A 16,462-nucleotide genomic window follows, 5' to 3' on the forward strand; every position below is an offset into this window, starting at 1 on the left:
TTCCTGATAGCCTCCACAAAATGGAGTTGATCCTCAAAATTATAGTGTAGCGTTATAATTTATTTGTATTCTGGCATTTGTTAAATTGATTCCCTTCATTATTTTTGTTTTAGTGGAAGAAATTGGATATTTTGTGTTACATCAAAATTTATTAGATCATACAAATGCAGTGAGGAACTTGGATTTTGAACTGAGCCATAACAGTTCGATATTTAGAGCTGATTTCCTATTGTGTTGTTCTGCATTTGACCCATGTCTCTATACTTTATGAATGTCTTCTCAAGGCAAAAGTTTAACAATATGCACTTTTAAAGGCAGACATGATGAAATGTTTTTTTCATGTGTAGGTCTGATTTCACCGTATGCAGTGCATGCTTGATATCCTTTTTAATGAAGGGGAAATAAAAATGAAGAGCATGCCTCATATTCTTTTATTAAGAGGAAATAAACAGTGTTCACTGTCTCAGGCTCCCATGCAATCACCTTCAAGGTCTGCAATGAAATTCAAACAAGGTGAGTTTGGGGGGGGGGTAAAAATGAAAGACACCTGTTTTACTCACGATGTAGCTGAAAAATAGAAAAATGCTACATTTTAACATTAATGCTTGTTTCTGCAAATGTTGGGGCTTTTCCTGGCAGTGACGTAGAGAGCTGAGGTACACTGATAAATTGAAGGGACATATTTTAGTTCATAAAAGAGTTTCCAAGTGATTGTTTTCTAGCTTTAAAGTTATTTCAGTCACATTCTTTCATAGATTTTCAAGGTATGAGCACAGAAAGAAAAACAAGATAGTATCATTTGGTATGTCAGGCATGTTTTATTTGTAGCCAAGCACTGGAAGAGTATTTAACGTTTTGCCAGCACGTTGGCACAGTCTTATCCTCTGTAGTGCAAAAAGTGGAGTAAAGGAAGTTGTACATGAGATCAACAGATAATCAAGTTTGACAGCCAAACTTACACACAGCTTAAACCAGACGCACGGGTTGAGCACTGGGTAGAGCGAAACAGACGTTCAGTTTCATCTTGTACATTATTATAAACTGAATGCCCTTTGAAATTTAGATCAGCATTTATTAGGGACAACCCAAACAAATTAGTTTTTACATTCATAAATATAACAGCAACATTAAAAAAAAAAAAGACAGACTGGGTTGCAATCAGGTAACATCATGAGGGAAACATACTGTTGATTATGGTACCAGTATATAAATATCAGATTCTCAGGTATGCTGTGGTCAGCTACATCATTTTAACAGGATAGAAAATTAAATATTACATTAAAAAGAAAACATTAACACTGACAAATGAAAAGCCCTAATTTTTTGCTTTGGATGAATGTAGGCTAACAGCTTGATTATGTTAAAATGCCCATCTCAGTTCACAGTTAATAAAGTTTCTCTCATACAATCTGAGTACCAGTACTCAAACACACCTTGTAAAACTTACAGTAATCATATAAACAAGCTATTTATTATAAAGCCTACATTAAACCAAAGAACCATGTTATAGGTAAATATGACAGTACCTGATTAGATTGGGTTCACTTTCACAGTGAAGCTCTTGTAATGTTCATCATTAGTCTTCGCACGTACTGATTTACAATGCAATTTTTGACTTAAAAGGCAAATAATGTGATCTCAGGCTAAGACAATGCACAAGAAAACTATGTGAACATGGAGCTACACGGACACCCATAGCAACTGTGCATTCAGAAGGATGAAAACATTTATCTTATTTATGTAACAGGTTTGGTTGTTTGAGCAGACACATAATATAATACCATTGAAGCAGCAATCAAAATACTGGTGATAATGAATTGAAAACATGAATAAATTCAGTTTGAAGCTTTGAACACCAGCCATATTATTTTCTCAAACCATCAAGGCAAAGAACAATGCCCTGTGGCATATGAACCTATGGCTATTAAGCCTGTATGTAAAAACTGAACTAAAAGTAAAGTACCATTCTGCTGAAAGCAGGTAAACATCATAAAAGTCCTCAGTAATATGTTTGAACAGAGAGGAGAGGTGATGCATATTGCAAGCATTAGTGCTAACGGCATTATCCTTATGCTCAGGATATTTCACATTCAGCTGATACCTATAATGAACAGACAAGGCATGTGTAATATAGTGTAGAGCAAAGAGCGCTTCAGAGGAGGCAAAACTGAAAGACTGGAATGTTAAGGCTTGCCACGCAATCAATAGGGCAGATGCAGGATAACAAACATGCCATAATTATGAAAATGATTGTTAATTCTAATAATTATAACCTGCTGTGCACATCAGGAAAACAGACTCTAATCAGTCCCTGATCAAACACTGAAGCCCAATGTCAATAGAACATGTTTGCTAAAGATAACACATTAAAGGATGGAAATGTGCTTCACAGAAAAATAAACAGCAGTTTATGAACAACAGTAGAAAAAGCAGTACAATTTCTGAACTTTGAGAAACAATGAAGCTTACAGGTTCATGTAAATTACTGGACATAAAGATGATCTGATAATGCCTGACTTGAACACCTCTGGCTACACTGTAGTGTAGTGGTAAGAGTTACAATAAGAGCACCACAATTGCTTATACCCAGTTCGTACACAACTGCAAAATTAAAGTTCACAATTCCCTTTCTATTGAAGATTAACACCTTCCATATTAGAGCAGAAAACACTTAACCGTTTCATACTTTAACTCATATTTGTCATCATACTGATACTGAGTTCTGATGCACAGCATCTGCCTGGACAGGGAACGCTGTCGACTAACTGTCTGTCTGTGTCCAGAAAACACATCAGTTGAGCCGCAACAGTTAGCATATCTGATAGCAAGAGAATGGCATGTTGTATTCAAAGTCCCCCTAAAAACCAGGAAAATCAACTCATGGAAAAGACAGTTAAGAAATGACAGGACCTACAGTATGAAGCTGTGCCAATGTTAGGCTAGTGTGCTCTTCAAAAGAGGATTTCTATATTTGTTTGTTCACTGTATTATTTAAAATTTCAATTATTTTGTTTAAAATAAATGCTTTGGAGCATTATTTGATATAACCCCTGTATAGGCAGACAAAGCTGAAGCTGGGTATAAATGTTTTGTGCAACACTACTGAAAGCAGACAAAATATCAAGATGAGTGTGTGGCACTCTGTAACAGGCTTACAGAGTGCCTGTACCGTAGTTAAAGTAACAATTCAACAATCCATACGCTGGCCAAACCTGTGACACAGCCCTCCTCAGAGCAGCTGTATCTTATCCATATTATCTGTAGTGGATACTGTATCAGTACCTTGTACCTACAGTACATGTACCATTAACAATATCTGACAGGCTCTCCAACACTGCCCCAGGCAGGTTTCAGTCAGAGAGATTATGAAAACATGGATTCACACAGGACCAGTCAACAGCAAGACGAACGAGATGTTTTGCGGTTGCCATGGAGATCTATAGTACCACTCAATAGCGTGTGGTCAATCTGGTCCTCAGCAGCTAGAACTTCCCTGACAGCTGCTTCGAATGCAGCTGTGACATTAGTGTCATCTTTAGCACTGGTCTCAAAGTAAGGACAGCAGCCGTTCTCCTCACACCAGGCCCGTGCTTCATCCTCGCCCACCTCCCTCTGCTCCATATCTACCTTATTGCCAAGCACTACAAAAGGGAACCGCTCAGGGTCTTTAACGTCCGAATAATGCATGAACTCTTTCTTCCAGCCGCCGAGGTTCTGGAAGCTCTGTAGATCGTTCACAGCAAATGTGAGCAGGCAGCAGTCGGCGCCTCGGTAGAAGGGCGTGCGCAGGGATTTGAAGCGCTCCTGGCCCGCTGTGTCCCAGATCTGAAGAGTAACCAGGCGCCCATCCACCTCCAAGTCCCTGTTGAGGAACTCGACGCCAATGGTGTGAAAGGACTGGGAGTCAAAGCGGTCTGTGACATAGCGGTTCATCAAAGAGGACTTGCCCACTCCTCCGTCCCCCAGCAGGATCACCTTGAGCAGCAGGCTCTTCCCGCTCATCATGCTTCCACCCACCCCTCCTGACTGGGTTACAGCCCTCCAGACCAGGTGGCAGACCAGGGTTGATTTAACCTAAAAAGAGGAAGAAAGACAAACAATTGGTAACTGCTTCACGCAAATGACTATTGTAAAATAGGAACTGAAAGATACTGACTTCTCAGAAAAATCAACACCCAAATCAGTCTGTGAGTTGGACAGCGTTGATGATTCAGGGTCAATAACTAAGACAAAAGCTGTCGTAGCGTCTTTTGTAGTCAACCCAAAATGAACTGGTTCAATTTCAGCCATATGACAGATGTGTAATGGTTGACTAGTTTGAGTGACATAATGACAGAGGTGAATGACCGAGAGGCCTGCCAAAGCTCTGTCAGCTATGCCTCTGGTTAAAGTATGGAGGATAGTACTGTGCTAAATGACAACAGCCTCGTTGTTTACAATATGACACAGTAGTACTGACAAATTTTTGCTTACACGCATACTATGCCTGCAAGACTAAACTGAACTGAACAAGTGTCAGATATGAATGTAAGATATGAACATAATCCTTAAAAGACGTGGGACAAGATGGATTTTATGACATACACATGTATATATGGGAGGTACCGTGTAGGAGTCACAACAACAGGGGCGAGTCTGGATCATGAGCTGACCATTGCACCTGCGCAGACCACAAACGTGTCCCAGCTTGTTTTCTGATGTGGCTGGCGGCTATAAACTGATTTAAATGCCTCGCCGAAGGTCTCAACGAAGCTGCCAGTGAAGTGTCTCAGGACAGATGTTAACCATGTAACAGTCCTATAAAAAAAAACTTTGGTGCAACAGACGATAAAAATGTATAGCTTCCCTGTAAACTAACTTAGCCGGCTGGTATGGTTGTCTTGTTGACATCCATCCTGGTCAGGCTAACCGTTAGCTTCAGTGCATGAGCCACAAAACTTGTTTTAAAAGCTTTGTGAGCGAGGAAAGATCACATTTTGCAGCGAGGTGATATATCTAAATAATAATGCGTCTAATATGAATGGAACAAAAGTGTATTTTCACTCACCCAGTTCCTAATAGTTGATATGACGCGGTCTGCCCAGGCTCACCTACATCTGACTGGGATCGACCGTCGTGACGTGACGTGCGCGCCCCCGTGGATGAGCTCCAATCGGGCCGGGGTCCTAAAACCCGAAGGGTCATTTTCCATATAAGAAACTGGTGTGAGAAGTGAAGCTAATGCATTGTTTTAATGGCCAATGGGAAGCATCTTAACTAGTTGCAAAACGAAGTCTGATTGTATGGAAGTCTAAGAGAAAATCCTCCCACTTCTCACTTGTTTTACTACTTCAGTAAACACTTTCCTAATGAGTTGAGTCCTAAAGCCTTTGATATAGCATGATGTTCATTTAGTAAATTATGGTCCCATTTAAAGTAACATGGATGATAAAGCAGGTTCATTTTAGGACATGGCTACCTTGTGATTGACAAGTTGCTACCACAGCAATGTTGATCATACTTAACATAAAACATTTTGTTTACATAACCTAAAGTATTTGGTTGAATTACCAGACCCTCTAAAGCAGAAGTGTCAAACTCATTTCAGTTTAAGGGCCACAAACATCCCAATTTGATCTCAAATGGGCCAGACCAGTAAAACCATTGCATAATAGCCTACACATAATATATTACATATATTATAACTTTACTATAAGTGACAACATTTTATGTGCTGAATGGTTTAAATATGAAAATATGTATTCATAGTTTTTCCAGACAATTGTATTCTGGTAAGAGTGGAAAAGCAGCAGAAATATTGGAATTACTTTTCTGCAATTTTAATACTTTGCAAAGTTAGTGGGCCGGATTGGACCCCTTGGCGGCCTGGTTCTGGCCCACAGGCCGCATGTTTGACACCCCTGCTCTAAAGAGTCACCAACTGTTCAGTTTTTCCAATAAGTACATTTTGTTTTTATGTTGTTTTTTGCTGACAAAATTAGCATTAGCATAATCACAGTTAACCATAGACGGTAAAAACACCATACTAACCAAGCTATCAGCTAGCGTTAGGGTCAGCTCCATCCTCTTGTCCAAATATGATCACTTCTGGCTCCAAAAACCAAAGATTCAAAACAGCAGTCGACAATGAGTGATGTAACAGTGACTACATCAATTATTTTTTTTACAGTCGATGGGATGACCATAGACCAAGCCCACAGAAATAGCACTAGACTTTGAAGCCAATTTGACATAGCAGCCAAACCATGTAATTACGTTATGTGATGCTATTGGTCCTAAAAAGACTTTTTTCCTATAAACTTGACGTCAAAGAGACATCTGTAAATCAGTGGGCCCATAGAGCGTGTGCATTATGTTTTTAGGAAGTGGCTTTTCTGGCTTATTCACCAATTAACAACTTTCAAGGGAAATGAACAAGACCTCACCTCTGACGCTGTCTCCAGTTCTCTTTTTACAATCTGTACTCACCATGTAAGTTGTGAAAATGATCTTGTCAGCCTGTAGTGTAGTGGAGTTTGCTATATAGTTGTGCTTAAATGATCCTAATGTTTTCAGCAGTTTTGTATTGGTTGTATTATATTGCTCTGATTGTTTTCCCCTCTTGGCATGTGGTGTTCAGAGTATGACAAGCAGTAACCTGTCACTATTCTGTTATCTCAATCTCACAAGTTAATTTATCTTGTGATCTTGAGAAAACAAAATGATCCTTTCTTTCAGATAACAAGATGATTCATCTCAAGCTCATTGCCATGTGTTCTTTCCTGTCCTATCTCCATGTCTTCTTCAACTATTTAGATCAATGCAAAAGAAGCCTTAAGGTGGCTCTTAAGGACATGGACTCAATTCTGTCATGTTGGTTCTTAACTCTCATCACCCCACTTTCCTTTCTCTTATTAAGTCTAATAACATGAAAATGCTTGAAAGGTATTGTTTGGTACTTATCTTGCATAAAACATCCCATCATATTATAACCAGAAGTTAATCAACCCGCCATTTGGTAGTGACACAAATGTCATTAATAAGGGTGCAGTTAAAAATAATGTGTACTCTTTGATCTGACATTTTTAGCTTAAATCACTTGCTACAGTTGTCAAGACATCATTTATGCATGCTGGCTTGCCACTCCTGATCTCTGATAAACATTATAAGCAACAAGAGGAAACGACCTTTGGTTTTCTAAAGATAACGGGTTGATTATATTGTTATCTTGGGATAACAAAGCTCATTTTCTCAAGATAACTAAATAATTACCTCATAATCTCATTATAACAGCATTAAAAAATAATAATTGCAAGCACAACCATCCTTGGCTTCTATACACCTGTACTAGTGCAATGATAAATGTATGTACTCAAGTATTGTGCTTAAGTACATTTGAAGGTACTAATGCTTCATTCAAAGACTCTCTCTGAACATTTTTTAAGCCATATATAAAATACTCTGCTTTGAATAATAATGTGTTTTTTTTCCACAGAAAGTTCAATTATCATGTTAAAATCCTTAAAATCACATCTACTCCTTGTTTCCCCATTAAAAATCCTGAAATCTATAAATATGCAAATATATTTAATTAGAGAACATAAGATGTTTCCTACTTCACTGTCAAGTGTACAACTACCACATGCTCTAAATTACCTTTTTTCCACTGGGCAAACATTTTTCACAGAAGAAAAAAGGAAGATAGAAATATTCTCTTGACAAAACCTTTTTTACACCTGATATTGAATCAAAACTCAATATCATCAAGAAAATGCAAGAAAATACTGTCTCATTTAAAAACTACTTTTTTGTTGCTTAAAACCAATAAACCAATAAAGAATGATGCTGATACTTCTTTAATTAATGTCATTGTACATTTATATTAGTTTCACAACAGCAGAGGTATAGCCTATATTAAGCATCTGTTTTACCTTTGTGTATGAGACAATATTTGAAAGCTGTTGGTTGTATTTGTTTTACCCTTTGTTTGATACCAACACACTAGAGGTCCAGATCTTTTTTTAATCTAACATTATGTACAATAATTTAATATTATGTAAAAGAAAATACACACAAGAATTCCACAAGAATCTTAGTTAACAAAAACTAACACTAAAACAAAAACTAGCAGGGAAAAAATAATTTAGTCAACTGAAATAAAAATGAAACATAAAACTAAATAAAACTACAATGAATAATGCAAAACGAACTAAAAGAAATAGAACTGCAGATAAAATCAGCTTAATTTTCGTTGGTGCAGACCATTTAAAGTTTTTCTTTTAATTTAGCTCCAGGTGATCATTATTGAGCTCTGCTGTGGGTCTGGCATCATTAATGGTTAAATAATTAAATAATAAAAATGGCTTTGCACAATATGGTACATTTTAATAAAACAATGACTTGTTAAGCTATATTTTGTGTCATGCATTCTTTCATCCTTTTGAGCTTCTGCAAATCAAGGCTTTCCTCCTAATACCTGAAAAACTAAAACTAAATGAAAACTAAACTAAAACTAGTCAATTCCTCAAAATAAAAATGTAACTACTTAATCACTAGTTCATTTAAAAAACTGAAAAACTAAATAAAAATAAAAACTAGCTAAAATTTCAAAACTATATTAACCCTGCCATGTATAACCTACCTGTCCTGTTACTGTACCTGATCAGATTCTTGGTGTAGTTACCGGGTGTATAAACTAGGTGGCGGTGTACTGCGTAATTAGTCTCTGACCAAAGAAGAAGAAGGAGCAGAAGGAAAATCAGAAACGTAGAAGAAGTAACCCGTATGAATTCCCAGTGTACCGCTGGCTTTTATCAGACCACGTCCTGTTATCAACACTCCTCAAAGCCAACATTAGCAGAGGATAGCTCCGTGTTTGTGTTGTGGAGAACTGAGAGGGAAAGACACCTTCATGTGTTCGTCGCAGTGACGATAAGGGTAGGAAACTGTGGAAATGCTTCTTTACTGATGCTCTGACCCACACTGACACGTAACGTTACGACTGAAATGTTAGTTGCGAGGTTGTTTGTTCAACGAAGTTAGTTGACAGCAAAATAAGTTCTAGTTAAACACTTTAATTTGGGCAATGAGCACCAAAACAGGGCATGACGTAATTTGCTACACTGAGGTTTCACACCAATACTAGATAAGAAACTGAATTGGTTTGTGCTTTTTTTATTTTTTATTTTTTTTTTTTTAAAGGTGACCTACTTGTATGTGAACAGTGCGTGTGTTTTCTGTTCTTTTCAACCTCTCAGATGGCAGGTAGGGGCAGGCTGGTGCCCTGTATGTGTCTGGGGCTGTTTGGCGTCTTGTGCTGGGTCTGGGTCTCCTTTGCCTCCTTTCCTGATGACCAACTTACCCTGGAGGCCATGGATGCAGTGGACCGAGGAGCCTTTCAGCCCCAGAGTGCTCTAGCAGACATGGAGTTCGCCTCCATCAGCTCATACCGAGGTCCTGGCAACTATGACCGCCGCAGTAACAAGGAGCTGCCTATTCTCCTGTGGTGGAGCGGAGGACTGTTCCCACATTTTCCTGGAGACACCGAGCGCATCGACTGTGCCACGTCCTCCTGCCTGGTCACAAGCAACCGCAAGGTACCAGAGATACTTAACCTTTATAAAGCTTGTTACTGAAACTCTTGACTTAGACAGAGAGAAGATGCATGCACACATTCATTATAATTATCATTCAGAGTTGTTCTGCCAGTAATCTTGAACTTGATCTTGAAAGGTCCAGCTGTACAAACGGACAGCATCCATCATCTTTTATGGAACAGACTTCCGGGCATATGAGGCGCCGCTCCCTCGTCTCCGTCACCAGACCTGGGCATTGTTCCACGAAGAGTCACCCATGAATAACTACGTGCTTTCTCATGGACCAGGAATCAGGCTGTTCAATTACACTGCCACATTTCGCAGGGAGTCTGACTACCCTCTCACCCTGCAATGGCTACCCACTCTGGACTACTTGCTGAATCCTGTAGTCGTGTCACTGGAGGAGAAGAACCGGCTGAGGAGGGAGGGCATGGCCCCTGTGCTCTATATGCAGTCTCACTGCGATGTGCCGTCAGACAGAGACAGATATGTCCAGGAGCTGATGAAGTACATCAAGGTACAGGGCATAAATGTTCTTTTGGGAGCCATATTTTGTGCACACCAGAAGAGTCAGCTGCTTCCAGTTTAGTCCCTGATTTATCAGTGTTGCTTTATGCAGCATGCATGTTAAGTTGTAATTTTCTGGTTATAACAGCTAAGGAGCCATCACACTTTTACATGCTGTAGCTTTGCTCTCAAAGCAGTGAACAGTGGCAGTCAGAGCAGACTTTGATATGACGCACATTGGTCTGAAGTTCCTTTTTTTTTGTAAAACAGCAGTAATAGAGTCTGATTTGGTGGTTAATAATTTATTTAATGTCATCCTCTGGCATTTGAAGGAGAGCTCTTCTCTAATAGAATACTCCTTTAATTGCCTTATTTAGTCTTTTTTCACGTTCTGCTCAAATTTTAGGATATCTTTCTGCTCGGGGTTAAATACCATGTTCAGTAATCTCCTTTATTTTGAACACTACTAGAAGCACCCTTTAAAATAAATATGAATTGGCTCTCCTGCAGTGCTAATCTCTAGTGTAGGGTCTGCCTCATTTCCACTTGCACAAACTTGTTGGCAGGTCAAAATCATGTATGCAGCTGCAGTAACACCGCTGTAAAATTAGCCCTCGGTCTGATGTTCATGAATTCCCACCAGGGAATATGTTAGAGCTCAACTAGGAATGTCTAATCAGGGTATTTTGAAAAATGAAGACCATTAAAAGCGTGTCAAGCATCCCATGAATAATCTCTTCCCAAATGTTTCATAACTATTTACCATCTTTCTTTTTTCTTACACCTTGTCTTTTTTCTCTCTAGGTGGACTCTTATGGGAAATGCTTGAACAACAAACTTCTACCTGAACATCTGAAGGACACATCCACTGCTACCGGCGAGGAGCCCGCCTTCATGGGTTTTGTTGCTCGCTACAAGTTCCATCTAGCACTGGAGAACGGCCGGTGCACAGATTATATGACAGAGAAGCTGTGGCGGCCTCTCCATCAGGGCTGCGTGCCTGTCTATCGAGGCTCCTCTGTGGTGGCAGACTGGATGCCCAACGACCATTCTGTCATCATCATAGATGACTTCCCCTCACCAAAAGCTCTCGCTGACACCCTCAAGTTTCTGGATGAAAACGATAATGAATATGCAAAATATTTAGAGTTCAAACAACCCAGCCGTGTTACCAATTCTCGTTTGCTGGAGGCTCTGGAGACCCGCGAGTGGGGGGTTAATGACATGAGCAAACCCAACTACTTGAATGGATTTGAGTGTTATGTGTGTGACCAGGAGAATGCACGACTGGCAGCAGAACGAGCATACAGAAAGGCTCCTAAGAAGAACCAACCTCCTCAGCCAAAAATGGCTGAAAATTCTCATATGGGATGCCCCCTGCCCAGTCCGGGGTACGGAGATGTCCAAGACTTACCTGCAGATGATGGGTAAGTTTGTCTTAAATTATTGGTCATTTGTGAAAGCCGTCTACTTTCTGTGCTTTAATGCGAATAGCAATGTCCCGAGGGGAGATAAATCAGTCTGTTTTAATTGTCTAATTAAAATATCCTCTGTGATGAGCCTAATCTGTTTGTATATCTGTCCACAGATGGTTGCAAATATGGCCTCAGGATTACTGGCAGAGCCTGGACCAAGCTGAGGGGCTGGAGTCTCTGATAAGACATAACGAGTCAGACCCTTCGCTGCTGTGGAAGCACATCCAAAACATTGCTGTGAGCAGAGCCAGAGGAAAACACTGACACAAGCCTCAAAACAAACCGAGGATGGAGCACATCCAAGATTACAGGAGTGTCCTATATTATGCATCCTCTCTGTTTAAACGAGGGAATGAAGCAGAATGACTCATATTTTTGCACCTGAGCCAAAACTCCTTTTTATGAGCAGTTTAGTTATACTATAACAGATTTTTATATTGATATGACCTACTTTTGTCCTTTTTGCCAAGTTCAGTAATGGGAAAATAATGTTTTAAAATGTTATATGCTAATATTTTCAAGTCGTTTTATTACCATAACTGAGGTGCCATCATTGCCCTTTAACCGCCTTACATTGTTAACATTAACTGCATGTGGTGCAGTTGCTCCACAGAGGCACATTCTCATGGGAGGCAGATTTTCATTGGACTGGGGCAGAGCCAAAGACTTGTCTTCTGTACCGAGGGAGCTCTGCCTAACTGTTTGTGAAAACCATCAAGACAGTGGCCAATGAACAACACTAGCTTTTTCTTTTTTTTTTTTTTTTTACAGTTACTCAGCAGGTAACTGATGGTTTTTAGCTAAAGTCACATTCATGTACACAGCTATTTAAGTGACTATGCAAGCAAAGTATTATTTCACCCAGGGGTGGAGAAAGACAACTGTAAAGTCAAGCACAACTCCCCAGAGGGAGATCACCACTACATTTGCAAAGTAGTTCTCAGGAAGAGCTCATCTAATGGACATCATGTGGTTAATACTTTATCTGTTACATGATGCGAAAGTCATCAGTATGTGCAATAACTTTCCAAATCATGCTTTTCTTAAACATGTAACTGCTTGAAATCGTCCTGTGTGTGTTTACTAGCACACTACCTTTTGTAATCACATATTTATACCAGTGTTGTATAAATCAGTTTATTTTGTTAACAAAGCATCATACATGTGAACACACTATTTTGTAACAAGAAGAACAAAACAAGTAAACATTTTATAATAAGTCATTTTCTTGCATAACTAATGTGCTAAATCATGATATTGTACCCCGCTTGCCATTATTAGTCTGTTCACAGTTAAATGTAGCACATCATAGACATATTGACATGTAGAGACCCATCCTTCATAGTTTACTGAGGCCAAGATAGTTTTCACCACCAGGATAAACACAAGCGTGTATATCATGTTTGCGAAATTGAAAATGTAACCTTATGTAAGAATCAGCATTAAGCAATCATATTGTTCATTATTACGATCTCTTTGATCACCCCTTAACCACATCGTTCCCAAGTTCAAACCAAACACAGTCCAAACTTTGTGAAAGACCAGTTCTCACTTTATATGCAAATGAACATGAAGGGAAGAGGGGGCGAGGATAAGAGGCTGCTGGAGAGCTTCAATAATCAGTCGAGGGCTTTGGAGTAGCAGCTCTCGCAGTGGACTTTCCCACCATGTAGGAACATATTGTAGAGAAGGTCTCCCATAAGCTTACCACACACACCACACTGAAAAAACAGGAGAAATGTAATTATGAAAAAAGCTGTGTTTTATCTTTGAAATACTGCCATACTCATTTACTGCTCCATAAAACAGTAAACATAACTGTAGCTTTGAGAATACAATTAACTGATTAAACCTTTGATTCATGGACTGGCAGTATGCAATAGCAAAACATAACTTTTATTTAAAGAGTTGATTTTCTAATTAACTACAAATGAACTAAGGCTAACAATTGTACAGTATTGGTCAATAGGTTTGAATCATGTTGTCATGAGAAGGCAAGTCCAAACTTTTGATTTATATTAGGAATACTTCAGGAAACACTATGGCCAGTAGCTGATTAGCTTAGCACAGATATGAAATAGCTAGCCTGGATCTATCCAAAGATTGCAAAATCTGCATATGTGCATCTCTCAGGCTTACTATCTTAACATGTTATACTTTGTTTAATCATACGTAAACTGAAGTGTGAAAATGATATGTAGTGGTTTCACTGGGGTTGTGTGCGGGACTATTTCCTCAAGTCTTAGATGGCCCCATGATGACCATAAGAATGCAGGAAGTCGTAGTGCCCGGGCAAGGAAATGGTTGCTAAATTGAGATTTTCCTATCTGTAATATAGTATTCACCATTCAATCATGAGGTTGGTATCAAACTTCTCATCTAACTCTGGGCAAGAAAGTGAATAAGTATATTTCTTAAAATGTCAACAATTCCTTTAAGGGGAGCAAAAGGTTATTTTCTTCAGTCTCCTCAAGGACACATGAATATATATGGCATCTTCAGCAGAACTACACAGACAATTTACCTTGAAGCAGGCAGGGTGGCAGTTGATATTGAGGTACTCGATGGTGATCTTGGCATCATTTCCTACCGGTTCCCCGCAGTATGTACAAATGGATGACAGTGAGTCACTGGGGGACACAGTGATTGAGACAAGTAAGTTCAGGTGCTGACTCAGAAGCAGCTCGTGTGCAACCGCAGCTGGTAAAATAACCTGTGACCCTCTGTCCTGTGCAAGGGAATTTAAGTAAATAATCCTTTGATGTCCCGCTTAGCCTCCTAATGAGCAGGCTTGGTGGAATTTCTGCCCTACTGCTTACACATATCTAGTTTCGTCAGAACTAGAAATAACGAGGCAGGGGGAGAAAGGTCTCAGAATTAAAGCTGGTTTAATGTGGTGTTAGGGAATTGCGTGAAATTTACCGTAAGAGCAAGAGATAGAACTTGATGTCAAATAATCTGACCTAAACAAGAGCAACTAGAAAGAAGATGTGCACTGCTGCTAAACATATACTGTTGAAACATTTGAAATGGTTGTAGTACTAAAATAAATTGTTGTGGAAGTTGCTATACAAATACTGAAAGTGGTTGAAAGAGCTGAAAGAAGTGTTAATTTAAGGGTTAGCAGCAGGTGAAGTATTTGTGACAGTGAAATATCTGAAAGGAGGTGAAATGTCACTCAAACTGTCAATAAGGGATGAAGTGAGCTGGAAGTTGAAGTGGAAATCCTGAAAGATATTGATGCCAAGACTTCAGTTAAAGTAAGAAAGTGAAAGGACTCAAAGAATTTAAAATAAATTCTGTATGAGCAGTGGAAGCTGTGGGAGTAACAAGAGCGGATGTTTTGTTTATTGTTGTTCAAAAGGTGAAGTCCTTGCACCTGAAAGGATCTGAACTGTCAATCAAAGTCTGAGCATTGAAAGGAGTTGAAACAGATGAATGCAGTCGAAACATCAGTTGACGTGTGATTGGTAAAAGCAATTGAACTGTCAAGAGATGAAAGCAGTTGAAGTGTCAGGGGAGAAAGGAATCAGATTTAATACAGGTTTAGGTGACTGTGTTATTACCTGGAGTAAGCGGAGTTTGTCTTATAATCTGGCCCACTATAGAAAAAAACAACAATAGATAAATCATCATTAGAACAGATTTAGCAGTAGTTATCGGTTATTATTCGATCACTTAAATAATATATTGGTCTGACCTATCGACGGCGTCACTGACGTACTCCTTCACATAGACAAAACCCCTTGTGCAGAGACAGGTGAAGACGAACTCAGGTTAATATTTACGGTTAAAATGGATATTAGCTGTCACTTACATTTAAATGTCTAATTTGTAAAATCACTCACTTTTTGGTCTCATGTTCTGGAGTTTGGACATGCTTTTCCTCTTCCATCACGGGGCTGGTTTCATGACTGGAGACAGAGTGCAGCAGCGTTAGTTGTTTTTTTCCACACACTGATGGCAGTAACGTGATGGGTTATACAAAAGGACTCTACATCTGTCAAATGTAACTCAGGATATAATCATTTTATGCCATTGCTTGTTAATGGCATGCTGTTTAACGGACTGTGATTTGACAAAAGGACATCTCTAATACACATCATTAATCTGACATCTGGAGACATTGATGATTAGAGGGAAGGAAATGAGGGCAAATTGAAAGACAATGGGAGAGCAGACCTTGTCATTTAACTTCAGTAATAGAGTTGCATCAGGAGTCTGTCTAACCAGGCGTCACAAAAGTATTGCAGGTAACTTTAGAGCCGGTATTAAGCGGGTACAGCTGCGTTCCCACGAGGTTTGGCCTAAATATCTCACCTCATAACAAACACAGAAACAGGTCTGGTAGGTGAGCGTAAAATATGCCCTGACGCCCTACTTATTAGATTTAGATTTGATTTTAAATTCACTGCATTAAATTAAACATTCATTCCACTCACAACATCAATGAATAATATATATGCATTACCGCGTCCTTGCTTACAATTTATAGAATCATAAAAAACCAAAAAGCTCAGGTTAACGAAAAGTACTTTTACAAAAGTGAATAAATCAACAGACCAAATACTAGAAAATAACACTCTTGAGAAAGTATTTTTGCATTATGTTATGTCCAACATTAACAAGATCATAAACTTACGAATCCATAGCAGGCTCTGGCTCACTGTGTGGCTCCCTGGAAAGTAAAGAAAGGTGTATTAGACTTTTCTGTTGTCTGTAGTGGACAGGAATCTTGCAGTTTTTATAAGCATATGAAGCTGATCTCTCTGACTCACAGCTCCAGAGGAGGTTGAGTACCAGGTTTGGTCTGTTTCTATTGTGATGCAGCACAGAACCCTCCTCCCATGCATTGTAATTGTAAACATTACCTACATGCCTCTCATTTCACTCTCTCAATTCACA

At 39.2% G+C, this 16,462-nt stretch overlaps 2 protein-coding genes across 4 annotated transcripts; one reads left to right on the forward strand and one right to left on the reverse strand.

The window, feature by feature from the left end:
• Positions 1-814: 814 nt before the first annotated feature.
• rab9b (RAB9B, member RAS oncogene family) lies at positions 815-5,099 on the reverse strand. Of its 2 annotated transcripts, none has more exons than XM_062425557.1 (2): positions 5,048-5,099; positions 815-4,074 (listed from the first exon to the last, which is right to left on the reverse strand). In XM_062425557.1, the coding sequence occupies exon 2, from the start codon at positions 4,003-4,005 to the stop codon at positions 3,394-3,396; it is 612 nt and encodes a 203-aa protein (XP_062281541.1). In that variant the 5' UTR covers positions 4,006-4,074; positions 5,048-5,099; the 3' UTR covers positions 815-3,393. The 2 variants fall into 2 exon arrangements, with proteins under 2 accessions (XP_062281541.1, XP_062281542.1); XM_062425558.1 differs by lacking the exon at positions 5,048-5,099 and adding an exon at positions 4,157-4,291.
• On the forward strand, positions 4,722-12,780 carry fut11 (fucosyltransferase 11 (alpha (1,3) fucosyltransferase)). 2 transcript variants are annotated; one of them, XM_062425556.1, is made up of 5 exons: positions 4,722-4,788; positions 9,237-9,575; positions 9,712-10,092; positions 10,887-11,509; positions 11,671-12,780. In XM_062425556.1, the coding sequence occupies exons 2-5, from the start codon at positions 9,237-9,239 to the stop codon at positions 11,819-11,821; spliced, it is 1,494 nt and encodes a 497-aa protein (XP_062281540.1). In that variant the 5' UTR covers positions 4,722-4,788; the 3' UTR covers positions 11,822-12,780. The 2 variants fall into 2 exon arrangements, with proteins under 2 accessions (XP_062281540.1, XP_062281539.1); XM_062425555.1 differs by lacking the exon at positions 4,722-4,788 and adding an exon at positions 8,775-8,916.
• Positions 12,781-16,462: the final 3,682 nt, after the last annotated feature.

Source organism: Scomber scombrus, chromosome 9 (assembly GCF_963691925.1).
Source record: "Scomber scombrus chromosome 9, fScoSco1.1, whole genome shotgun sequence".
Taxonomy (NCBI): domain Eukaryota; kingdom Metazoa; phylum Chordata; class Actinopteri; order Scombriformes; family Scombridae; genus Scomber; species Scomber scombrus.

Excerpts from the sequence above, each read along its gene's own strand:
- fut11 (XM_062425556.1), top strand. The coding sequence starts at position 9,237 with ATGGCAGGTAGGGGCAGGCTGGTGCCCTGTATGTGTCTGGGGCTGTTT. Across the intron at positions 10,093-10,886 it reads AGCTGATGAAGTACATCAAG|GTGGACTCTTATGGGAAATG; the intron begins GTACAGGGCATA and ends TTTTCTCTCTAG. Across the intron at positions 11,510-11,670 it reads GACTTACCTGCAGATGATGG|ATGGTTGCAAATATGGCCTC; the intron begins GTAAGTTTGTCT and ends ATCTGTCCACAG.
- rab9b (XM_062425557.1), bottom strand. The coding sequence starts at position 4,005 with ATGATGAGCGGGAAGAGCCTGCTGCTCAAGGTGATCCTGCTGGGGGAC.